Raw genomic sequence first — 26637 nt, 5'->3', positions numbered from 1 at the left:
GCGGCATAGCCTCCGCCGCTAAAATTGATCACGATGGTGACCTATATATAGCGATGCCGCCGCCATTGTAGAGAAAATTGCCTCCGTCCGACGACTAGTTGTATCCAAGAATTGTCGCCGCCTCGCCATCCGCCCGGAAAGTCCGGGTCGCGGGTGAACAATCCGGGTTACGTTTTTGACGCGCCAGTTTGCCGAGTTTCGTGACGTGCGGTGCCAGGTCTAGATAGCCATGACGATGACGGTAAGAAAACGGCCAAGATTGCGATCGCGGCCTACTTTGTAACTCGAAGTATAATTCATCTAGAATATTCGGAACTTTGTGGAGCTTTTTTACGCGATTTTTACGTGCGGTTGGGTGGGTGGTGAGGAAGGTCGGTTTTTTGGGGGGCTCCCGTAGAGATATTCTACGGAGACCAAAATTTTGCCGAGGTTATCTTTAAGATGGTTTATTTGATGGAATCGATGTAGATTGTTTGAAAGTGTAGAGGTTGAGGGGGGTTAATTTTGAGGGGCCGCCAGTTCGGAAAGTGTGTGGGAGGCACGTAACAGGTATTGAGTTTGGCGCTGACACAATCGATTATGTTGGGCTAAAAGTGGCCTTAGCGGATGGGCGCCTGTTTGTCTAGTTTTGAGGTCCACCTCGATAATTTTTTGAGCGGCTGAGGGGTATTTTAAACCAATACCACAAGTAAAACAAATGAGCAGTTCAAACAAGCACGAGAGCGAACTACTTAACATGCACGGGTATAAGTTTAAACCAATGCGGGTGCTACAGGGGCTTCCTTAAGAATCGGTCTTGCATCCGTCATGACAATACTGACGTCACTCAGATCTGTTTATCTGAATCTATATCTAACTCAGCTGTCATATTCTAAAATCGTTAAAAGCCAGTTTGATTAAGATAAAATAATACGCAATTGCTTAATCTTAAGCAAAATGTTTATTAGTTGGTTGAATCGACTAGCGTATCCTGCAATCTGAGTTATTTTTTGATTAAAAATCGCAAATTTGCCCATATGTATGTTGGTATGTAACTTTATTTTATCAAGCTGTGTCTATAGGTCCATGCCCATTTCAGTATTCTAAAAACCTAAAATTAAATACTATCTTTTAGTACTACTAAGTTAAATAAATACATATTTTCAATAGTACACATGTTTATGTGCTTAGACTATGCATTTTCTCTGGTGCACAGATGAATAATGATATGAAGTCTCAACGTCACCATGTTTTATTCTCTGCACAATTCTTTCTTCAGTGTCGGTTTCGCAGTATGTACTCTGTTCGTTTTTATTTACTATTGTTTCATGTATTATTATGTCTTCTTCTTCAATCGTCTTTTGATAATACCGTTGCTACTTAACTCACAGAGAATCTGTAATGGCGTTAAGTTCAGACTCGGGCTATTGACACAATGTAAAATATTTTTTAAACCCATCTGTAAATACAGTTCTTCTCATATATGCGTTGCTTGTTGCTTTATGGTAAGCTAAGCGTATTTAAAAACTCAGGGAACCGGAAGTGGCAACTTAGGCGTGCACTCTGCATTGCAGGACATAATGGTTACACGATTTTTACTCTGGATATGATTTTGAAACGAAGATTCTTATTGCACTAAAAAATTTGCTGCCGTTTGAAGGAAACTTCCCGATTTATCTACACTATGGCCAACAACAGAAAGCAATAATTTTTATAACCTCTCAAACTTGTTAAGAGAGGAAAGGTTTTTTGGTATCTTTGTGAAATGTTTCAATATCCGGTATTTACAGAGGTAAACTTTTTCAAAATCCAATAAGGAAAAAACACGAGGCCAGTTGCTTAAGCAACTTTTTTGACAATTTTTTGGAGTTTGTGATATTAAGCTAGACGAAAATCATTATATCATTGCATAAGTTTTCAAACAGATTTCAATTTGAGAAACAGTGACTCTTTTTTCCTAAAATCTGTAACATCCTGATCTTTTCTGAACGTTTTATGTTTTTGATTTACGACATTATCTACGTTTTAATTGGAGAAACATTTTTTTATTTTTTAAGTATTTGATGAAAATGGCGCCTCAGGAAACTGTTATTCGCTAATCTCATTTTATCGCAGATAGCTTTGGAGTAATACAAGGTAATGATGCTCAATCGGACATGGCACATGCTTTAGCCTGGTGCCATTCCATAAGAATTTGTTACAATCGTTATTGTTTTCGTGCAGGATCGACTCAATAAATTCATTTTTGTACAGGGAGGCCACACCTTTAGTTTTAAAATTTGTTGTAATTTTTTATATTTTTAGTTTTTGATTGAACCTATGTTGTGATGTTTATTGGTTGCGTTTTCTCAGATTTTCTGACATGGCATCCTTACCGGCAAATAAATGTACAATTAAAAAAACAATGATCGAAACCAAAGAAGTGAGAAACCCCAGGTTGAAAATGGATTCAGTTTTAGTGCCCGTTTTTTTTTTGGTTGTGAGTGTACGTCTTTTTGATGCCTGATATACTGATAGCCTATTTTATTGTATTGGATTATTCAGGTTTATCAAAAGGTCGAGTTTATTTCATCAACTCTGAAACATCCTGTATACCACATGACTTGACATAAACATTATCTTAGTAATACTAACGATATTAATATTATTTATTTCAATAAATAATTCAATACAACAAAACGAAAACATTTGTAAATAAGAAGTAGCAAAAACTGCTTCTGTTCTACACAAGTATAAAATTTCTGATATAAAAATATGGCTAAAATATGGACCAAATTCATTTAAAAATCAGGTAACAGTTTTCAACAAAAATCCTCGCACACGTCGATTACAATTTTTTTTTGCGTATTTTTTGAAGTAGATAGAAATTATAAAGCATGGATCAAAAAGTAGATGTCGATACCACGTCCTTTTGTTTAAATAGCTCACCATGTTTTTAAATAAATTTTGGAATGCTGGTGCTCGATAATTGAATATTTAATTATGATGTTTCTCGGATAGCGGATTGGTAGGAGGGAATCAATAGATGGATTCAATGTAACATTCCCAGATATTATTACGCTGGATTTTTTCCTCTGGGGATATTTAAAATAAAAAAAATACAAAACCTGGATGATTTAAAATTTAGAATTAGATACTAAAAGATGTGGAGCAATGTTTTTGGAAGGGCTTTTAAACCAATTAGCATATTGCCGAGAAATTAATGGTGTGGGCCTTTTCAACGGCTAATAATATAATTGTGACTCACTTGTAATGGGGCTTCCTGAATTTCTTTCTTGAATTATCGTTGCGTCTAGATGTCCAATAAAAATAAAAATTTCAATTGTCCACATTTTTTTTTACTGACAGAAATGTAATTATAACAACTTTACCGGTACCATTTCCAAAAATTTCGCCATCAACTGCACTGAAGAAGCCGACACGATTATTGGCGAAACGTCGGCAAGTTCGACTCAACAACAACTGACGCGGGGGAAATCCAGAAGTTTTGTAAATAGTAGCTTCTTTGAAAAATTAACGTCACTGGTCCTAGCTAGTTACCTGATCATTTTTTTTTACTTGGTATCGGCATATACTTAATAATAATAATAAATTGCCTTTATTTAAAGACAGAGTAAATTATAAAAAAAGCAAAAGACAGAGGAAATTATTAAAAACGCAAAGGACAGAAAAATTATTATAAACGCAAAGGACAGAGGAAATCATTAACAACGCAATTTGGCCCATTCTATAAAACATATTTGAAACTTAACGAAAATCGCCGCCATGCCCCCCACCCCTCTTAAAATTTTACGCTATCACTAATTTCACAGTTTCACGCTATAACAATACTCTTGCATGCTCTATTCCGATCGGAGATAATTTTTAAAAAAGGCATCGTCATAAAGCGAGCCCCCTCCCGTCGCCGCTTGCTTATCGATCGTTCCCCCCTGGCGAGTGGGAAAATTTTTAATCCGTATCCCACGTGTTGCCCGATTTCTAGCCCCGAGCAATTGGTTTTTATCGCGAAAAAGCGCCCCGCCGGCGACAACCCCGTCAATCGGTCTAAGCGTTTTTGCCGGTAACCCTTAAGCCAGATTTTGCGTGGGGCGCGACCTCTCGCGTGGTGGAGCCCCTGGGTGCTCTATAATTAAGACAAAATAGCACATAAATTATCCCACAGCTAGTTATTAAATCGAACGTAAAAGTAAATTATTAAATCCTTTTTACAAAACTCCTGGATTCATCCTGCGTCGGTTTCTGTTGAATCGAACTTTCGAAAGTAAATTTTAAATAATAAATAAACGTCGGTAACAGCTATGACCTCTTCACTATCACTAGTCATCGCGAATATATTTATGAAAACCTTTACGGAAGACCGCTCTCCACACCTTCCATCTAAAACTCCAATTATGGGAACGCTACATCGATAATAATTTTTTTTATTTGGCCTCATGGTCAGGAATCCCTAGTAGATTTTGTTAGACATTTAAACTCTATACACCCTAACATACGTTTTACCATTGCATTAGAAAATAATAATCACCTCCCATTCTTAGACATTCTTATCAACAGAAAATCGGACCTCACATTGTGTTTACAGAAAACCTACGCACACAGGCCGATATGTTAATGCATTGCCACTTCACCATCCGGCCCAAAAATCATCGGCTATAAACTCTCTTGTTTACAGAGTCGTAAAACTATCTCAGTCACTATATCCATAATTAAAACACCTCATCTCTGCTGTTCTCTCTAATATTTTTCCACATTAAAGATATTAAACGTTCCATCACAAAATACACTTCACAGCAACCTTGCAATAGCAATGAGGCCGAAAGCAATCCCACACTTTCCGCTGTTGTCCTTCCTTACATTCAAAACATCACATCACTTGTCCAAAAATTTCTCAACATCCTCGATTGCGTTTTGAAAATTGTTATCCATTTATCGACGTCAGCAGCGGTATGCCAAAAGTAACAAGCAAGATAAAAAAAGGGATTGGTGTATGAAACTAGTTCTTAATTTTTAATTAAACATTATACAAAGAGTACATTATGCTGTCGTCTAGAAACTGGACTACTGAATCAGCCGAAAGAAATTTTATTTCACCAAAATGGTAATCTCGTGATAATCTCCCGTTTGATACGTTAGCATACGTTATAAAAATTCATCTTTGCTTCCAACATGAACGATTATTAGTATTTTCTCTTTTCCTGAAGCCACTTACCGTCCGGTCGTCAGTGCAAGTTTGGCTAACACTGGTTATATTTTGGTTTTTTTCACATTTTTGGTACAATGGACCCTTCATTAAGACAAAATATTTTCTTCTGTTCTTTTTCTTATATTACTCAAGTAAATTGTCAAAAATGACAAAAAAGTAAATTCATCAGTTTCGAATTTGCAATCAAAACTAATTTTATTGAACAAGGTTTACCTATCCATGTTATTATTCTACAATTTTCTGAAATAAATATAAAAATATATAAATATGCATTTCAACTGTGACTGTGAGGAAAGGTAATTTGGTTAGTGTCCCATATAAAAAAGTCAATTTTCTGTTGATAAGTAATAAATTATTAGTTATAGGAATATTATGTTTAAGCCATTAAATTCGCCCTAAAAAGATGCTTTGGTTTTTTTTTATAAAAACACAAAAGTTCCCATGGTAAGGCGAGCCTTTAAAAGTGTCCAATTTGGACCACGCTGTACATACAAAAAATATAATTCAGAATTTTGCAACAATGTCAAACATATGCAAGAACAACTCTGCATATAATTTTTATTTATTATTTACTAATTTGTGAGCTTTAATACCCTATCCATATCGCTTAACGCATAACCCAATTCTAATCACCCTATATCTAAAAATCCAAGATAGCTATGATATTTTTGTTTGTGACACCTATCATTTCATAAAACAGGGCCAGGGAGAGTGATGGCAATTGTGCAGCTCTTCTTGGAGGCAGTTAGTTTGGTTTAGATATTGAAAAATCATCATCATGGATAATATTATTTAGTGATGAAGCCTCATTCGCCCGTCATTTATGTCTCATTCGAAATGATCTTCCAATATTACTGGATCATGTTCCTCTTGATGTAAGACAACGAATGTGGATTCAGTACGATGGCGCACCTCCGGTGGATTCATTGGAAGAGGTTCAGCAGTTCCTTGGCCAGGAAGATCACCTGGCCTTAATCCCTTACATTATTTTTATGAGTAAGACTGAAAACTGCAGTTTATGCAGTTTATGCTGAGACTGTTAGCAGAGCTACCACTTCAATTCTGAGGAGAGCTAGACTATATATACAGCAACTGGGCGGACATTTTGAACAAGTAGTTCAACAAAATAAAATACATGTATAAATCAAAAAATAATAAATTAAATATAAAGAGGTTTCTTTTAAATGATCTTTAAAAGTTCAGCTCAGTTAGAATGGCATTCCGGATATATGTTCATTTAGCAAGTCATGTCGTGTACACATGCAGGGTGTCCCGAAATTAGACGTCAATATTTTAACCACGTATTCTGTGACCCAAAATAAGGATAAAAATTGAAACAAAACGTCTTAGTTTTTAATATACAGGGTTTTAAATTTGAAGAGGTGATGGAGATTTTTTGTAAATATTTTCGAAACAAGAAAATAATTTGAAACAAAATTTGGTACAGTTACTAAACTTGTTAGGCTCTATTAAAATAAAAAAAAATAATTTGTGCGACAAGGGTACTTTATTTACTTAGAAAATTACGAAAATTTGACAAGCAAAAAATTTGGATTTGGTGTTTCGAAAATATTCACAGAAAATCGCCATCACCTCTTCAAATTTAACACCTTGTATGTTAAAAATTAAGACGTTTTCGACCCTAGCATATATGAACTTTTATCCTTATTTTGGACCACACAATACGAGGTTAAAATATCGACGTCTAATTTCGGGACACCCTGTATTCTGCAATACTCAATTTGAATGAATCATTCGCAGTGATGTGGTTGCGGAAAACTGATTAAAGCCTGATATAACAGAAACGAGCTATCTGCGTTTTAATCTTGCCCTGACGATAACCGTCATTTTATCTTGGGCAAGTATCGATTTTGTGTCGGATAAGGGGGACCACGTAAGCGACGACGATGTAGAAAATGCGATCGACTCCGCCGATTAGCTGTAATCTGAGCATGCTGCAGCCCAAAGAATTTTATTATATGGGATGTATCAAAAATTGGGAAAATTTAAAAAGAACGTTATAATAAATCTAGATTCAGTTATTACGTTATTGGGATATTAGAAGATGGTCGAAAATTATTATATTAATATTAATGTTTTTAAAAAATTTCCCTCTAAAAAACTGTTACGCGATGCAATCGTGTGTTGTCTCTAGGCCATGGACTTGGAGATGCAACTCAGGGCTGCGGAAGCTCGTCGGGCCGAACTGGAACGCCAGCACCAGGAGGCGTTGTCGATGCTGGCGGGCTGCGGGCCCGAAACTCTGGAGGCCAGGCAATCGAGAGTCCGAGAACTTGAGAAGAAAATCGCTCTCGAAAATGTCAGGTAGTTTGAAACTCCTTCGATCCACATCACGCAAAGCTATGGTGGCCTCATGTCTTTCCCGGTATCTGTAGACCAATTTATCATTCCGTGGGTTCATTTGTCGTAGGTGAACAAGTCAAACGTTAATTTCTACTTTGACAACAACGCTTCAGAATAAAGTTTTTCAGCTTTAAATTAGTCTGTTGTAAGAATTCTTCTTTTTCGTTATTGGCGCTATTCTTATGTAATACTCTCCAGCTCGTGAGGTTACTGCTATTTTTTTCTTCCATTCTTCCATACTCTTGACGTTCATCATTAACATTTTTGACAGATGCGAAGAACTGCAACTAGAGCTAGCATCGACTAATAGAAGTAGAGCTATGACTGGCGGGAGCGCGTTGGGTATCTCTTCAAACTTGCACCAGTCCTGGAATCCGAATAAAGGTACAGAAATAGAGAAAATTATGGCAAAAATAGAACAAGATAACAGAATTTTAGCTGAGTTAGACCATAGTCGATCGACTACGTTAGGTAAGTTAGACTAGAGTGGTAGATTGGCTAGACGCTATGTATACGTAGTAGAGCTTGTGTGGTTATTGCCCTTTTTTTTTCACGGCGATCGAAACCAGGTCCTCGTTGAAACTGAAATCATTTGTGCTTTAACCGTTTGGTGTTAAGTGTCGACAACTTGCAAACGCAAGATAAAAAAATGACAAAATTTACAGGGACGGGCCTGGCAACGAGTATTAGTTCCCACGCTTTGGGAGAGTCTAGCCCGCCTATCTCTCCCATTACCATGTCCCATACAACACCCAGTATATATCCGACTTCTACCACTTTAGGGGGCCAGCATACGTACAACACAGGTACTGCAATTTTTTCCCTAAAGGTTCTATTAGTTTAGTGTCCTTCGTTGCTAAGTGTAGCTAACTTTAGAGCATTCTCTATTGTGATCAGCGCGTTGCTTAAAAAATATACTGGGAGTTCGCATAGAGCAGAGCTTTGTGTTCTGTAACGAGCTAGTTACTTAAAAAATATACTGGGCGTCCACGTAAAGCTTTCTGTTAAGTAACCAGACTGAGACGACGCCCTGTATATTTTAAACATGCCGATCGACACAAAATGAAACAAAGTTCAACTCTCAACGGCAAGAAATATTTTTATTTTAGGCACAACCCTTAGCGGCGCTTACATTTCCAACCCAGCTAGCGTTGGTGGATACAATCCGACTTCGTACAATAGTTTAGGTCACCACTACTCCATGGCCAACAAATCTATGATCGGAACCACGATGAACAGTCTGGGTCACCATCAGGTAGGCATGACAGCATCTGGACTCGGACAAACCTCCATTTTAGGTAAGAAAAGCAGTAATCAAAAAAATTTATAGTACCCAGAAAAATTTCAGGAACCTCACTTGGACAACCACTGTCAACTTCCATAGGAACCATAGGGACTTCTCTTCCGCCAACCGGGTTAGGTACCTCCATAGTACCACCTTCCAGTTTCGCTACGAATTCGATGTCCAATACAACGTTTACTAATCCTTTGGTATCGACCAACCCCCGTGTTCTAGGTCAGCCCTCTTCCTACAACAATCCTACCTTCAATAATCCGATAAGTAGCTCTATAAACCAGTACGGTTTGCCGTACAGCAACCCTCTGAACGCTGGCGTCAATCCCGTCACAACAACTTACAGCAATGCCGTCACATTCTCAAACCCGCTAAGCTCACACACCCAATTCAATAGCCTGACCGGTGGACCTATGTCGATCAAGCTAAAAACCATGGATGACGTAGATTTGGGTAAGTCCTCTTCAACACGCAAACTCACACCGCTCGTACTATACCACTTCTCATTAAAAGTCACTCTCTCTATTATTCGACATTGACCGTTTTTTCTTCCTCCATCGCACTCCTATCTCATCATCTGATCATCGCTTCCATCAATCCTCGTCTCCCGCGCGTTTGTATAACCGATCCTTTTTTGTTTTGTTCCCTCTACCAGCTACGGGCACCAGAAGGGTTGCTACTCCCGTTACCCCACACCCTCCTCCGTGGGGCGGAGCATCGGCGACCGTTGGTATTACAGATTTGAGACCGCGAATGCTTACAGATGGTCTCGAATCTGAGTGGAGCGCTGGTGGTGGTATCCACACTTCAGATAGAGGATACCTTAATGGGCAGCACGTCCAAGATGGACAAGTTGATATGCTGGACATACCAGGCAAGGGAAGGTGTTCCGTGTATATTGCCAGGTGAGTCGCCAAAGAAGAAAGAAGAGTTAATAAAAGACGTATCTCAAGGTAGATGTGATAAATAAATTACCTTCATTTCTTCATCAGATTTTCGTACGATCCCGAACCAGATGTGGAAGAAGAACTGAGTATCCAAGCAGGGGACTACCTTCTAGTCTGGGGCGAACCAATGGGACCTGGAGGCTACTTGGATGCCGAATTGCTGGACGGCAGACGCGGTTTAGTTCCTGCTCACTTTGTCCAACGTTTAATTGGTCAGTCGATGACACCGTATATGAATTCACTTTCAAACTTTCCTACCATTAGGTGACGATTTGCTGGAATTCCACCAGGCAGTACTGAGCACTTTGCGAGAAGAGGAGATCAACCAGGAGAACTTCGCCGCGGACGTGGCTCGTCTGAATGAACTCGCCGAGCTAGCGGAGGCTCAGGAAGATGACGTGGGAGGCGTTGAAGGTGAGGAAGGTAGGCGAGCGCTCATATCACGCATGCATTTTCATTATTCTTCATTTCATTTGCGACGTTGGTGTTGTGTGTTCAATGTTGCATTTTTTATTACTTCAATTTTTGGAATGCTATCCACTCCACAACCAATTACGTGTTTTCATTTTTTTTCCTCGACGTGTTATTTGCCAACCTACCTGTGATTTAGTTCAGTTCAGAAAATAACAACTTAAAAATGGTTTTGTTGAAAGAGTATTCAGCGATCAGATGCTTGCATTATCTCATACCTATCTGGTCAACGCGAACTTGCGCTCCTTTGTTCTTCTCACCCATAGTCGTCCGACCAATCGGTATTAAAGTCTTATCCTGAAAAATAGGTGTTCTTTTGATGTTTAGTTAGTATCTGATCTGTATTTTCTATCAATGGTGCATGTACTCGTAATCTTGACAATTATTTCTCCACTGGCGTCAAAATGCCACCCATCTTTGGTTCAGTCATAACAGCGTTGAGTGCATTGCTCTGAAATTTCGATTCACCGTCATGCATTGCCGATTAGAACGCTAGAAGATTCAGTTCTATACGCCCACTTCACCGGTTGATTTTTTTAATTAATGTGTTTTTGATCATATTTGCCATGTCACAGTACAGGTACACCAATGTGAGTAAAATTTAAAGCATGGCTTCTATTTCAAAGTTGTTGATTGCGTAATGATGTTGAAGCTATTTTCCGCCTGTTTACTAGTTGAAATATTGTACAAGGCGTTTGGTAGATAATCGAATCTGATCGGTTGCAATTAAACCTCCCCCCGCCGCCCCACGTACCAAACCGCCATGTACAGCCATCCCCTTTATCTACCAAGGAGACCTCGGATGTTGTTGATTGTCTGGATGTGTTTTTATGGCCTAGGTGTATTTTATGTTTGATGTTTATTCGATTTGCCAGTTTAGACCCTTATGGTCTTAGTTTTAGTCAGCTCTAGCACACGAGATGTCTTATAGGTTGTTACTGAGACGAGTTTGAGTTTCTCTCTTTTTTTTCCAAGTGATGGGAGAACATTCTGACACTAGGCAATCGCTAATGGGTTATTTATAATTGCTTTTTTGTCCAGTTACAATTACACGCTTTATGCTTGAATTAGGTTAGGAAATATTCACACCATTTGATTTGCAGGGTGTCTAAAAACAATCTTTAGAAAAGTCTACCCCATTTTGTTTAGGCCAAAAAAGAAAAAGAAATGCGTGTAAGTTGTTAAATTAAATCTAATGGTTCAGCAATAATGAAATAAAAATTGAAATGTTGAAATATTTACCGATTTCGTTGGAAAATTGGCCTAGATTATATGGTAGATTTTGGAAATAGTTTTAGATACTATGTAGCAAATTTATTAATCCAAAAACGGCCCAGTAGTTTAGGTATTTTGGTAACTGGGCCTTTCTTGGATGCGATAACCACCAAAATTTTTGGAATATGTACACCTTGTTAACATTTTGGCATGATCTAGAAGTTGTAGGTAATTTTGCATTTTTAATTAGACACCGATTTCAGTAAATTGGTTACAATACAATTTTTTTCTTTGACCAGTTTTGTCTTATATTAAAATCAGACATGATCAGTTTTGAAGCTAACTTAACCTTTATTATTTACTTATATTATAATAATTATTATTGATTATTGGATATTTCCACAAAACTTTCTAAATGTTAAAAAATTTTGGGAAAACGATTTTATTAATTTTTAAAAATTTAAAGAAATATCAAACTATCAAATTTTTGATATATTAGCCAAAAATCAATGTACTACACCGTTCGATGTTTCAGCAACTATATTCTACCGGATTTTGAACTAAATAGCAAGTTTTTCTTCACGTAATATTGCTTCAACAAAACTCAAAGTTTGCGCGCACCTTTGGTACCAAGAGAGCTGACTAAAAAAGGGTACTTGCTGGTTTTAACACCTTATTCGACGACCATAAGGTAACTCTAGCAAAAACCGGCCCAAACACAGACCATAGGGCGTCGAGCTATTGGCTTCGGTAGCACTTTTAGAACTGACCTTGTAGTTTTGCTTCCCTTAGCTGACCTACTTTTCTCCGTATTAGTGCCGGCTCCCAGGCAGTTGACTCTGGAGCGGCAGCTCAACAAAAGCGTGCTGATCAGCTGGACCGCTCCGGATAACGTAGGTCCCGGCAATCAAATCGAGAGCTACCATGTATACGTCGATGGTGTGCTCAAGGCTACCATCAAGGCCACCGAGAGGACCAGAGCTCTAGTCGAAGGCGTGGACAGTAACCGGGTAAGTACATTGAGGGTTGTTTTTGCTGCACCTTGGAACCAGGATCGTATTATTTGCCAGCCACATCGCATCAGTGTCAGATCGGTGACCGCCAACAGGAGAACTTCGAGAGATGCCGCTTGTACGATGATTATAGGCAGAGACACCCACTCGCTGGGACCCAGCGCCGTCAGAGCGTCCAATATTACATCCACATCAGCGGTGATCAGTTGGCTGCCTGCCAACTCTAATCACCAGCACGTAGTCTGCGTGAACAACGTCGAAGTTAGAACTGTAAAGCCTGGAGTATACAGACACACCATTACGGGTAAAATATAATCCAATTGGGCGGTCCAGGGTGTTGAATCTCTTGGTTGGTTAAGGTCTTGCCCCGAACACCCAGTACAGGGTAACGGTGAGAGCCAAACACCACAGATCTGTCCAAAACGTTGCCAACTTGGCGGAGGAATTGCCGATGCCTGCTGCGGCTCACACCGACTTCAGGACTTTGCCCAAAGGACTTCCAGACCCACCCAGCGACATCCAGGTAGAGCCAGGTGAGGAATCCTATCGTATTCACCTCCGGGGATCCCTAAATTGCGGTTATCGGTGCTCAGGACCTCAAGACGGAACCTTGTTGGTGACATGGCACCCGATAACCACTCCGCACCATCCGGGGTCTTCGATCACTGGGTACGCTGTGTTCGCCGATGGTAAGAAGGTTACTGACGTGGATAGTCCAACTGGAGATCACGCCCTCATAGACATCAGTAAACTACTGGGGCTTAATCCAAAGCACGTCACTGTCAGAACCAAGGCGAGAGACAGTCAGTCGGCTGACAGCGTGCCGACAGCCATACCCATGACGGTACTGAGGGGAGGAGTCGTCAGGCAACGGCAGCAACCCCATTCGGCGGTGATGCCGGCTCACATCAGGCAGCAGATGCCCAGGCAACAGCAGCAGCAGCAAGGGCAACAGGTGAGTGTTGCGATTGCAGTTTTTCCGGGTACGTAATCTCTGGAGATTGGTTAGGTGATTGAGCCGGATGAAAATTTGAGCGACAAAGAGATATTCCCGAACCAGGGTGCGATGAGGACGCAGCAGGGAATACCGTCCATAGGTAAAGTATTTTTCGTGATGTGTAGTATAAGGTAATTAGGGTGGTAGTTTTTGAAGCATGTCTTTTGGGTTGAGTTTCCGCCAGTTAGACGCGTAAAAATTTATGTTTTCTTAGTCTCTGCGACGATATAATCGCCAATCTTGCTTTTTGCATTTCACATTTAAATGATTTCATATTAAAATCGCGATTAGCCAGAGTATAATAAACGTTAGTGATTATTTTTTAATAACAACCCTAGTGATAAATGTGTAGCGATTCGATGTGACCGACCAGAAATACTAATCGTTTTCTTAGACCCTCAATTATCTTCCCTTCTAACAAATATCAGCCCCGCGCTCCTGCGTTACAGAGATAACAAAAGAAAATTACGGTGAAGGCAATATGTCCGAGGACGAGTTACTGGACAGGCGTAACAGACAGTACCAACAGGGGCGACAGCCCCAACGCGCTCCGCAAAGGGAATCCCACATGCAGGGTCAGCAAAATAACCCGCAGCAGCAGCAACAAAACCAGCAACAGTATTACCAGCAGCAACAGCAGCAGCAGCAAGGTAATAGACGCGACAGTTGCACCGCGCCTAGTTATGGTGACCCTGAGGTGTTCAGGAAAGTGAGAAATATTTCGATTACGACACGAGGATAGCAATGAAAAAAAAATGGCTTTATCAAAACCAGTCGATCGTCGTTTGTAGAATCACTTACTCAAAACGCGACATATTTTTAAAAAAATGTCTTACAAGGCAAACAAGTTATTTGACAAAAAATTATTTTTAGTTATTTAGAACAAAGTAATAACTCTTGAAAACAGTTCAACCATTACAAAGCAAATCCAAAAAGAATGACCCTTCTCCAAATCCACTTCAATAACGCCGCTTACTCAAAACGCGTCATATTTTTAAAAAATGTCTTACAAAAGGCAAATAATTTATTACAGAGAAACCCTTTACAAAACTCCATCTGACCAAAGAATATTTTTTGATTTATTTAGAACAAAATAATATATCTTGCATTACAAATAGGAATGGAACAACGCCTTACAGAACATTATTTGTTTGTTTCGTTGTTTTCGTTGTTTCGAAAACAACGAAATAATTTGTTCCAACAATATATTTTGTCTTACAGTTTTTAAAAATTTTCATTGCCACCCTTGTACATTTTGAATTAAAGTGGTCTGAAGATACACAAGTCATACTACACCTAAAAAACCACACTCGCACAGGTAGGTTAAATTTCTGCACGGTTTAGTACATAAAAATAGACAAGTTAGCCATAGGGATTGTTTTAGCTTAGCCGAATTAGTAGACATATATTTACCGCAATGGTTGTGTTATCGGATAAAGATAAAATAATTGTTGTGTTCGTAAATCCTTCTTCTTCGTAGAAGTAATATGAAAGATATAGAAATACTCGCCCCGATGTTTTTCCATAGACCCTCGTACACTAAACAATCGTTCGAGCTATTAGTTGGAATCTCACGTTTCGCAATCGGCCTTGTCGGTTATCGTCAAATACAGTCAAAACTTTGATGGTTTTCCATCATTTCTACGGGTTTTGCAGTCACACCCAATCAAAGATCGGGTCAGATGTTGCGCAACCAACAGGTGGCGAGAGTAGGCCCGAATAACCCCTCTCACAACCCGGGTGCCGCCCCTAATCCGCAAAAGAGAGCGCGCTATTTCGTAGCGCTGTTCGACTACGATCCGGCAACCATGTCCCCCAACCCTGACGCGTGCGACGAAGAACTACCGTTTTCCGAGGGGGACACCATCAAGGTTTGGGGTGACAAGGATGGCGACGGGTTCTATTGGGGCGAGTGCAGAGGTAAACAAAAAATCATAAATAAATTAAATAAGAACCTTAAAACAACGGCAACACCGCGCGTTACAGGAAAACGAGGTTATGTGCCGCACAATATGGTCATGGAGGTCGACGGGAATCAAAGCAGGGACCGGTGGGCGGATACGTACGCCAACATGCCGGTGAAGAGGATGATCGCTTTGTACGATTACGATCCGCAGGAGCTGAGCCCAAATGTGGACGCAGAGGTGAGTATAAAACACATAGCGTCCGTTTCAAATATTTAAAACTGTAGAGGAAATGCAACATCATATTTGTCAATGCAATTTCACCAACTGCTGTTGGCACCTTGTGCAACACAGTTAACGAAATGCAGCGCTACATAGCTCTCAAAAATATTTTTCAAAAAAGAAAAACTGCTTTCTGGCACTTTAGTTTTTTATTGTTTTTTATATTATTAATTAAAACATTTAGAATACAGTTGAGTCATTTGAGCTAATTCTAAATAAGTTTACACGTATTTGAAGTTTGAATCGTCGCGAAGCCCGCGAAATTTGACAAAATCTATTCATTGAATTGTTTAGATTGACTTTTTTATTACAACTGCTTAAAATAATCCGAAAATCACTTCAACCTGCTCCAAATAACGCAAACAAAGTGACTACCACAACATTCCATAGAACTGATAGATAGAAGAGTTTAGGTTAGTTTTGCTTAGCCCGCCGGCTGACATTTAATGCATAGTGACGTCACAAGACATGTTCGTGTGAAGTCTATTTGAAGTGCTCTGGGTGGACTTTAAATCGCTAATTTTAATGAAAATATAAAATAACTGTCAGAAAGGCTTCACTGGGTCATGATGATTTGCTTTAAATTAAAAATATGTGCAATATAATATATTATTATATACCTTAAAGCTTTAAGACCCAAAACTAAACATTGTGTTGGAACCATATCAAAAGTTCTAACGTCCACCATCGAATTTGATGTATAGGAAAGTTTCTGGTTCTCTACCCGACCATATTTATGCCCCAACTGCAGGTGGAACTGAGTTTCACAACAGGTCAGATAATCAACGTCTACGGCGAAATGGACGATGATGGCTTCTACATGGGCGACATAGATGGCGTCCGAGGTCTGGTGCCCTCCAACTTCCTCACTGAAGCGCCAGATCAGTACGGACCGCAAGGTGCTGGTGTCAGCGGAATGCCCGGAGGCCAAACCTCGAGCCAAGGGAACCGGGGCGGCAGAGGGGGTGCAAACAGGGGCGTGGGTCCTGGGGCTAGAGGACCTCCGCCTCCTCCTAGGGAGATACAGATGAGAGGCGGTCAAGTTACGGGAAGAAATAAAGGTAGGTACTTTATTTCAGGGACACGTGTGATGGGAGTTGGTGGGTTTAGGGAGCGCGGGGTGGGGGAAGTGTTCCATCCTACGTTGGTAATGTTAAGTATTTAATGGCGCAGCGATCGACAAACTAATATTTGAACAGACTTCTAATAGATATTTTATGATGATCATTCAGGAAATTCAAAAATAATCGACACAGTCTATTTGCTTGACCAATTCAATATGAACATGAAAAAATATATATAAATGTTATTTTAAGTATGTAAAGTTGTAATATGTTGAACCTATAAGTGCAAAAATAGTTTTGTCGGTCAATGTGATATATTTTTATTTATCTACTGAGACACCATGAATCAAATTAATGCTAATTCCGCTATCTAAGTAGAATACCATCACACACTTGCTACTTTAGTAATGTCGTCCGCTAATTCACCAGTTATACGGGCTGTTTTATTATCAATTCGGCATACATCCGCTGCGGGTACTATTTACGTATAAAATGTATTTACTTGTTTAAGAAATTGTTTGCAATCGCCTATCGGAATATGAAATAGTCACAAAAATGCGTTCAGCTGACGTATGCCACATTGTTAATGACTCTACCTGTGTATCTAAACAGTCGAGGGCGATTAGCACACCAAAATTTCCACGTTTAGAGATACTCACATATTGCTCCACATTCGTAACACGCGGAAACAAAGAAACGGAATGTCTATACACTATTTTTGCCTATATGTCTTCTTTTATTTTGCAAGCGTGTGATGTACGGCTATTTGTTTGCGACATTTTCCGACCCCTTCTTCGGAAAATGTTAGAAACAAGTCCGGCTTTAACTGTTACTGGAGGTGGTTCACTTTTTTTGATCGCGTCAGCCCCCCCACTATTGGCTAGTTAGCTGCATAAAAGCTTGTCAAAATGAGCCGTCTCCAGTCTTGTGATTTCGATGTATGAATATGCACCTAAAGATAATCGGTCTGCAGAACGCTAGCTCTATCTCTATCTCTATAAGCTAAAGATCAACTCAAAAGACATACAATCACGGATTATGTACAACAAACCTGTAATTTGTTAATGATGGTGGCAAAAAAATCACTCTTTTTTGAAAATTAGTTGCGGAAGATGTTAGGATACTGACACGTATCAAGGTTGAAAAACACTTTTTTTTTAAATCTCCATAACAACCAGTAACTAATTTAAATTTAAAAAAAAAACATAGACTCAACATGGTTGATCGTGAATTCGTCTTTTGAGCAGATCGTAATCGCCTTAAAAACTGTTTGCTAAAGCCACATTGCCTGACTGTATGTTGTTTGTCTGTCTGTTGGTCTAGATGCCTGCAACCTGTTGTATACTTCTCAGTTAGACTCGTTCAACACAACTCAATCGATGTCGACACCCGCAAATACATCTACAGAGCACCAACAGGTATTTACTATAGCTTTCTCTCTCTTTCTCTCTCTTTTCATTCTTCCACATCTCTTCTACATTTCTCTATATATATACTTTCGTTTTCATTATTAAATGGGAAATCTTTGATTGTTGGTTTTGGCCGCTTGTTTCTACGTATTTTTTTTTTGTAAACCGCATTTGTCTATACATTTATATGTGCATGATGGAGAGCACAAGCAATGCAGGAATCATCGAGAAAACCCCGCCCATTGTTTTATTTTATTCCCAGAGTTGGTTTTAAAAACGCACGTTGATGTTTTTGCTCGGTAATTCTCGTGACTCATGGCCATATTGGAGCTTAATTGAACACGAACACTGATATTATTGTACCCGCGGTAGCCATAGTCTTAAAAAAGTCGCATTGTCATAGGCTCCACGCTATTGCGATATAGAGCATTAGACCCCCTGTGATAAATTTCCACGCAATGCCCGTAAAAAATGCACCTTAGAGGTTAAAAGTAACCATAGAGTTCGTTTTGCAATGCATTTTACTTTGCAAAAATTATCGACTTAAATTAAATTGCGTTAAAAATTTATTATTTTGTCTGATACAAATAGTCAATGATCAGTTTATCCAGGGGCGGCACACATATAAATTACAACTTAAAAATCTGTTCCTATTAACAATTATATTAAATAATAAAAATTGTAAACAAAATCGCAACTGCAATTTTAGATAAATCAATAAAGAAAACTTTATCAGGAAGCATTTTTTTTCAATATCTCTTCAAGTAATTGTACAGGGTGGCCCGTTTAAGAGGGACCCATACCTTATCTCGAAACTTATTGGCGCTACAAACAAAAGTTAAATACAAAAGTTGTTTCCATTAAGAAGACCTTTATTTTTATTAATTTTCCTAATCGTGACCTGTTTTATATACAGGGTGGTAAAACAAAGTTGCATATTTTTAATTAGAACACCTTACATTATATTGCATTTTTGGATAGTTCTTTCAAAATTCAACGATAAATATGGGCCTGTGATGCACCGTTTCGAACTTATTAGCGATCATCTTCAGAATTCGGCTTATGTTTAAACCATCACAGTTGGGTTGCTTGTTAAATTTTTAAACTTTTTTCCATCTACATAGGATTTTTAGGAATATAATGCTTTTCTTTAGGCAATGATCAAATTTAAAACATTTTCTTAAAGTACGTGGTGTCGCCACTTTTCGCAAAATGATACTTTTCTCAATTTTCTTAAATGAGACACCCTGTATATTATTGAATTTTTAAATAGCCACTTTAGAAGCAACTTCAATGATATAACATAGGTCTCGTTCTGACTTAATTGGCAATTCTTTAACATTCATAATTTAAGAATCTTGTAAATAAGGTGCTTAAATGGAAAAAACTTAACATTGATAATATTATTAATTTTGACTTTTTTGACATAATCATCTCAGTAGCTTTGAAAACAATAGTATATCTTTGTTGTGGTAATATTACTGATTTTTTGACAGGCATCAGTGTATTATGATATCTTAAGCGTATTTTTTCGGACTTCAACTATTTTCTATTTATTTTATTAAGTTGCATTTTTGTTGAGTCTATGAAAATATGATATTCTTCTTTGAAAATACTCCAGAGACCTCCCGCCTTGCCGCTTCAACAACACACTTCAAACATGTTTAAAAATTAACAGTTATAAGCCATTTAAATTCACACCAGTACAAAACTTACAAGAAGCAGAGTTCAGCTTAATACTCGAATTCTGCAATTTTTTGGATAACATATTTCAAATATTTTGGACCGATGAATCAATATTTAAACGTCTGCGGTGTTAATTAATAGAACAAATACGCGTTACTGGAGTTCAGAAAATAAAAAATATGTATATGTATTTAGAAATGGCGCTACTTGTACTGTTAATAAGCAACCCAACAATGATGGTTTAAACATAACCTGAATTCTGAAGATGATCGCCAATAAATTCGAAACTTTGCATCACAGACCCATATATATCGTTGAATTTGTCTTTGAAAGAACTATCCAAAAATGCATTAAAATGTGGGGCGTTCTATATAAAAAAAATGTACCACCCTGTATATAAAAAAGTGGCGATTAGGAAAATAAAAAAAGGCTATTTTAATAGAACGCCCGTAGGATTCGAGATAAGATATAGGCCCCTCTTAAAAGGGACACCCTGTACATCTCTGTTTTTTTCGTATATCTTCAGTTTCAAATACCTAAAGCCATTGCTGTCAGTCACCGTGTTCAAGAATTTTGAGACTATCCGAACGAATTTTTGACCTTTGCTTTCAAGACCAGGACTTTCAATCGGCAGTCTTGCTAAGAAAATTGATATTTTGACGTTTGAAAATAAAAAATTGGAGGTTTTAAATAGCCATTGAGAGTAAGCTAAAAATATACACTAAGGGTTGACTTCAACTTTATTAATAGGACACCCAATTCCTAAATATACTCTTCATTTTTTTATTTTTGCTGCTACTCTGCTACTACTCAACAGCGACAAGAATACGTTTGTTTAATTTATATATAGAATTATAAAAGGGTTAGATTTGGATTTACCATTAAGACAGAATACTAAAAGTTCCACACTTTATTTCTTATTCGGCGCCCGCATAACAAAAACATAACTGACATTGCGTTCTGCTTTCGCGTGCCAGGGGAGAATGAGAGGCATGCTGAGGCAAGGTGGTAACCAATCGACCATCAACCAACCGAACCAATCCACCCAGCCAGGCAGTTACCAGCAACCTCAGTCCTCGACCTCATCGATCGGAGCAGGTATATTTAGCACTCTCACAGGTCAGTCGCAGCAACAGCAACAACAGCAACAGCAAAATTACCAGCAATCTCAGCAGAACCAGCAACAAGCTCAGAACCGTATTCAACACAAGGGCGTGCCGCAGGTGGTGCCCAATTTGGGCGGGATGTCTTCAGGCGGCCCCCTAGGTCAACCGCAGCAACAGCAACAGGGACCTGGGGGGCCGAATTTAATGCAAAAACTGAACGAAATAACCGCGCCGGGCGGCGATATCCTCTCCAAGGGTAAAGAACTGATTTTTATGAAGTTCGGATTGGGAGGCAAATAACAAAATTTGTTTAGTCAATCTATTGTTGATTTTTTGCTGTTTTTGAGACCGTTGGTCAGACACAACTAAATAAGGTACCGTGTTTAAGCGTTGACTATATGGTTAAAGGGTAGGCTCAGTTGTTGGTCGTTAAAGAGCGGTTAAGTGCTTTGTGGGCATTGTGTGTTGGGGCTGTGTAAGTGTTGGGGACTGTTCGTACCGATTGGTCAACCGGTCTGCCAATGTTGCCCCGATTTTTGGACGTAGCGGTTCGGAAAATTATGACAATAAATTTTTATAGGGTTTTTATTTGCAACTCAAGTAAAACCGTGCGTTAAAGTTTTTTTGCCCAGTCTGGCAGTAAATTCTGAGGGTGGTCACTTAACGGTAAATCAATTCAACAGGCTTTACAGATTTGATGTATTTCAATTCTTCCTTGACAATTTTACGAAAACCTGTTTTTTACACGAATTTATCGATGCTACGCTAATCAATTAATAATATTAATTGAACGTTCGAACAAAGAGTAAGCAACGATAGTCGTAGGTTATCCCTGTCATTGCTTTTTGCGTTTTTTACCCTTATTTTTTTTTTAGTCCAGGAAGTCGGGCAACATTTTCAGGCCGGCATTGAATTTGTTGGTCGCCGTTAAAAATATTTTCGAAAAATGTTATCGGGCAACCGCGGGTTTACATGTTTCCTAAAAATACGCTAGTAAAACAACTTTGCTATAACATTGCATTGCATTGGTTAACTGGCAACGATGGAAATACTTATTCTGGGTGCGACATTGAAAAGTCAAATAAGTTGGTAAATAGAAAACATGCCAAGACTAACTTAAAATGGGATAAAATCAGAAATCATGATTGATATCCTGCAATAAGCGGTTATGCATTTTTACATGCAAAGATATACCGGGATGTACAGGAGGTTTGCCCATCGTTTGCCAGCACAATGTCGCCGATATAACTTTTGCACTAAAAATATTTTGCCAGGTAGAAACGTGACGAAATGACATGGCGTGATGTTCTGTATTTTCGCTAAATCTCAATAATATCATTTTATAATCACTTAATGGAGCTATTGCGCCGTTATCGACTGAACTAGAATGTTTCCCTCAATTATTATTGTTAATCGTTAAAAAAAAACATTCGAAGCGCGAGAAGTGTTCAAACCTTAAGGCTTTTGTGGTAAGTGCTTCTTTTATTAATCATATCTATCGACTAATGTAATGTGTAAAGAATAAAAACTATTTCAGCAGTATTAACTTATCATGTATAAAAAAAATCATTATTTAAGTACAAAATATGACCAATATCTATTTGCGTACGAAGGAAAAAACATAGACTTATTTCCGAGTTGTTAAGTAAGACTCATTGTTACTTAGATTTTTTTAAAATTGAGAAAAATAACGTCTTCATATAGGACTAAGTTAAAATGTTATCGGGAGGGCCAGGTTGGAAACGAACGGTGGCATTTAAAACTCGTACGCTTACAAGGTGATTCATAAAGAAGAGGCAATCACTAATAGTGAAATACTACAGCCAGCCACTAGAAAACGATAAGTTCCCTATTGCTTTGTCAAAAACCTTTCTAAAAACTTTCTCAATTAATGAGAAAATCGACAGTTGAGTTGAGTCATAATATTTTGATGTCTAGTAGTCTCTCTAGTTTATATATTGCCGATTTTTTATGAATCACCCTGTATAATTACGTTTACAATTTTGATTTCGCATTTTTGCGTACACCCTCCCAAAAAAGATACGTTTTTATTCGTCGAACCAACGAATTTGTCAAATGAAAAATCGTAAAATTCCCGGACATATTTGTTGCACTTGCTCAGGACCGAATTGCTGCCGGTCGTTTCGCAATACGCCTTCCAATTATTGTTAAATCTTTTTCCACTGTATCCGTAGGTTTCAAAAACAGCATTTCGGCACAACTTAAATTATACAAAAACACATATTTTAAAAACATTAACCGACGTACTGAGTTGTTAGTAAATGATTGGTTTCAGCTATGTTCTGTTATTATTGACCGAGTGGACGTTGTCTATATACAGGGTTGTTCGCAGAAACTATTCATGTCGAGTTTTCGAATAAACTTATATTCTGGGATAATTAATTTTCAACGTCCATTTTAAAAATTATCTACTTAACATTTTGAAAAACAAAATTTTACGTTTCTACAGGGTTGCTCACTACTGCGTCATTTTTTTATTTCTCCGTAAGAGTTTATTTTAAAATTAAAAACAAAAGTTGGTTATTATACATGAAATTTTGTAGTAGTCCAGATAGCACCTGCCGTCGTATAGAGTACATTGGTTTATAGATCAATAACACAGGTGTCCAAACTTAAAATTTTTGACATATGTTAGTATTTTGAAAACTGATTTTATATAATTTTGGTAGCTGATTTCAAACATTCTATGCATTTATTTGTATCACGTAAGGTTTTTTACGAATATAAAAAAAAAAGATATTTATTAAATAATTTATTTTTTCATTTGGTAAAAAAGTGGAGTCCGGGAATATTGTTGCAATACACTAGCAGTCCGTCTTGAATAAAACATTAACATAACCCTTTTTTGAGATCTCGGTAAAAGTTTGATGTCACGCCAGGTGCCAGTAAATTTACATTCAATTTAATAAAAATCAATTGATTTAAAAATCGTGCCTAACATGGAACAAACAGATTCATGTTATAGGTATATATATTAATAAAATAACATTTTTAATATGTGACGTGACAAAAATATCGCGTTTTTTGGGAATAGGGCCCCCAAAAATATGCAAATTAGCAAACATCAAAATCAATGTAGACCTGTGTAATTAATGTACTATGCATTTAAATCCATTGTGTTACACTGTCCATTTTAAGTACATACGTTTTTAAGGAATGAATTAATAAGAACCACGAGTACCTAACTATTTGTTATTGACGTCCTATTTACGACCTACTTATTTTAAAAGAGATTTACCGTTTTAGAGTATAATTTTATTTAATCGCCGTCAAAATATATTACGGGTATGATGCACCTCTAACTGAGCAGGTCTGACTAAAATACGACCAACGAACACCAAAATTTTTTCAGTGGACGATGCATGAATGTCCATAAGTGGACGGGCCATTATTTTGTACTATCTGGGAGGTTATTTCAAGTTTCCCAATAGTTCCTTAAACATTTGATTAATGATTTTTTAAATTGGTTTTTCTATTGCAGGATGTCCAAAATTTATGAACCACTTACATAGTTTTCCAAGATGATTCGTTTATTCAAATATTTTGTATTTCTTGCTATATTTAAAATAAAAAATATGTAATTAGAAACAAAATGAAAAATAGGTGCAATATTTTGCATCAAATGATAAATAAAATACCGGGTGTCCTATGTAATATTGGAAAAATGTCTTAGGAATAATGTTATACCAATTAAAATTTACGCCTCCGAACCCCAGATCATCAAATCAGGTGAGTAGTCAGATCTAGAGCATCTTAACTATTTTGACTTAAACAAAAGCAAAAACATGTCAAAACTAAACAAATTTAAATTAAATACTCTGCAGTATCAGCCAAAATTGGATAAAAATCGCATTTTTCAAAATATATCTAAGCAACCATTTTAAAATAATATACCATTTAAAATGAGTTAGGCTCTGTGAGATACTTATGAGCTACCCTGTATAATGGCAACTATTTTGGCAAGCAGATTTTATATTTAAAAATTTGTCGATAAAATAAACTATTGTAGTGAGCTACCCTGTATATTTGGGCACTCTGCCACATAACACTCCCAGAATTACGCATCTCTCAACTTTTGCTATAAAAAATACTTTCGTTATATTATAGTTATTTCAGCATTAACAGTGAAAACTGCAAAACTTGAAATTGAATAATTATTAGTTAATTCAATTATTAATTATAAATTAATCTATTAGCACCAAGAATTCAATTTTGTGCATGATGTGATCCTTATAAAACTTTTAATGAACAGCTCGGGTGAATAACCTCGTATAAAAATGACATTTTATGGAGCTGAAATTTCACCATTTATTAACAAAACCGATGAGTTTGTTGTGCCTTCTCTATCCTTTCAAACGCACAGCCGCGTGGTTTCGCCCATTTCCGATGAATAATAAATATATTACGTTTCAAAGAACTAAATGAAATTATAGGTTTATTAGCCAGTCGCCTGTCGCAGCGGGTCCGCTAACGGACAACGGCAAAAACTATTTTTGTATCGCGTTTATCGGAAATCTGCGACCACCCCGGTACATCGGCACTTTTGTGTTTGTTCATTTTGTACAAAAAAATATATAAAATCTACCCTGTAAGATAATATTTAATGAACTATAAATATTGGTGTTATTATTCACGCAACTATTTCGCATTGATAAAGTACCCTACCGAATCGCAAACTTTGCTTTCGTCATCGATCGCAATGGCGAATATATGAATGCCAGTCTTACCGGTTATATTGAAGTCTAGTAAATTACAAACAAAATTCAACTGTCGGAGAGATTAAACTTCATCTTATCCAGCTAATTGCTGCCTTCATGATGTTGAATCCATTTGAGATGCTTTTCTACTAGTGGTTTTTTATATTATATGTCAATAGTAAAGTGGTAATTATTTTAATTACAAATTTCGAACCAAATCTTGCAAAAGAAAAGTTCCGGATTCGGCTTTAGACCCAAATTGACAATTTGGATGACAAATTGAAGATGCAAACGATAACAAATTAAAAATCTTCAATCCATATTTGAGAAACATGGACCACAAAAACGTTTAGTTAAATTTATTATAATTTAACTCCAATCTAAAATGTATAAAAAAAAAACACGAAACTTATAACTGGTAGTACTAAAACCCCGAAGATTTGAATAATTTGAACATAGAGTTTATCGAGTTTCTTCGGCAAAAGCAAAGTTTGGATAGTTACCCGTTTATCTTTTAAACTTTCCTAATTGTAAATAATTACCTATTTCTAATAAACGCGCTTTTTTCGATTAATGCGGGGGGAAGCTTAGCGCCCTTCGAGCGACAAAGTTTACATTGTATTATCCTAACAAGGACGTACCGGATTTTTGGGATTTGATGTCGGTCCACGCTTTAAAGAGTTTTTTCTTGACGCTCGAAATGGAAAGTTCCCCCCCCCCCTCCTGTATGGCTGTCCGCAATGTGCGTGCATAAACAGGAAATAAAGCAGAAGGGAGTACTTAGTGATTTTATGAATGGTTGTGAGTTCATGGTCGCACGACATATCAAAATATGGCCAGGTGAAAAATTATTATTAACGATTATTATCGAGGCAGCTTTTGTTAAAACTAAATAAAATATCAATGTATCATACACACACTGTACCGAATAAAAACAATGATAATAAATATCATTTACGAAGTTAGACCGCGTTTTAATGTTTTC

The 26637-nt window shown here is 37.6% G+C and overlaps 1 protein-coding gene across 7 annotated transcripts; it reads left to right on the top strand.

Moving 5' to 3' along the window:
- On the top strand, positions 1-26617 carry LOC132705983 (peripheral-type benzodiazepine receptor-associated protein 1). Of its 7 annotated transcripts, none has more exons than XM_060676995.1 (20): positions 1-241; positions 7338-7507; positions 7818-8017; positions 8212-8352; positions 8656-8844; positions 8895-9293; positions 9604-9745; positions 9833-9999; positions 10052-10210; positions 12290-12483; positions 12544-12790; positions 12846-13019; positions 13080-13441; positions 13496-13583; positions 13933-14133; positions 15140-15403; positions 15470-15627; positions 16418-16730; positions 18057-18151; positions 20806-26617. In XM_060676995.1, exons 1-20 carry the CDS (start codon positions 230-232, stop codon positions 21232-21234), a joined length of 4104 nt encoding a protein of 1367 aa, XP_060532978.1. In that variant the 5' UTR covers positions 1-229; the 3' UTR covers positions 21235-26617. The 7 variants fall into 7 exon arrangements, with proteins under 7 accessions (XP_060532978.1, XP_060532977.1, XP_060532976.1 ...); XM_060676994.1 differs by having other exon boundaries at positions 9496-9745; positions 10052-10201; XM_060676993.1 differs by having other exon boundaries at positions 9496-9745; positions 16421-16730.
- The last annotated feature ends 20 nt before the right edge of the window (positions 26618-26637 follow it).

This window comes from Cylas formicarius, unplaced genomic scaffold, assembly GCF_029955315.1.
Source record: "Cylas formicarius isolate icCylForm1 unplaced genomic scaffold, icCylForm1.1 PGA_scaffold_8__14_contigs__length_24414737, whole genome shotgun sequence".
NCBI classification, from domain to species: Eukaryota; Metazoa; Arthropoda; class Insecta; order Coleoptera; family Brentidae; genus Cylas; species Cylas formicarius.
Note: the sequence above shows the minus strand (reverse complement) of the source record. Positions and strands in the feature narration are given on the sequence as shown.

Excerpts from the sequence above, each read along its gene's own strand:
- LOC132705983 (XM_060676992.1), top strand. Across the intron at positions 13,442-13,495 it reads AGCAGCAGCAAGGGCAACAG|GTGATTGAGCCGGATGAAAA; the intron begins GTGAGTGTTGCG and ends GAGATTGGTTAG. Across the intron at positions 18,152-20,805 it reads CATCTACAGAGCACCAACAG|GGGAGAATGAGAGGCATGCT; the intron begins GTATTTACTATA and ends TTCGCGTGCCAG.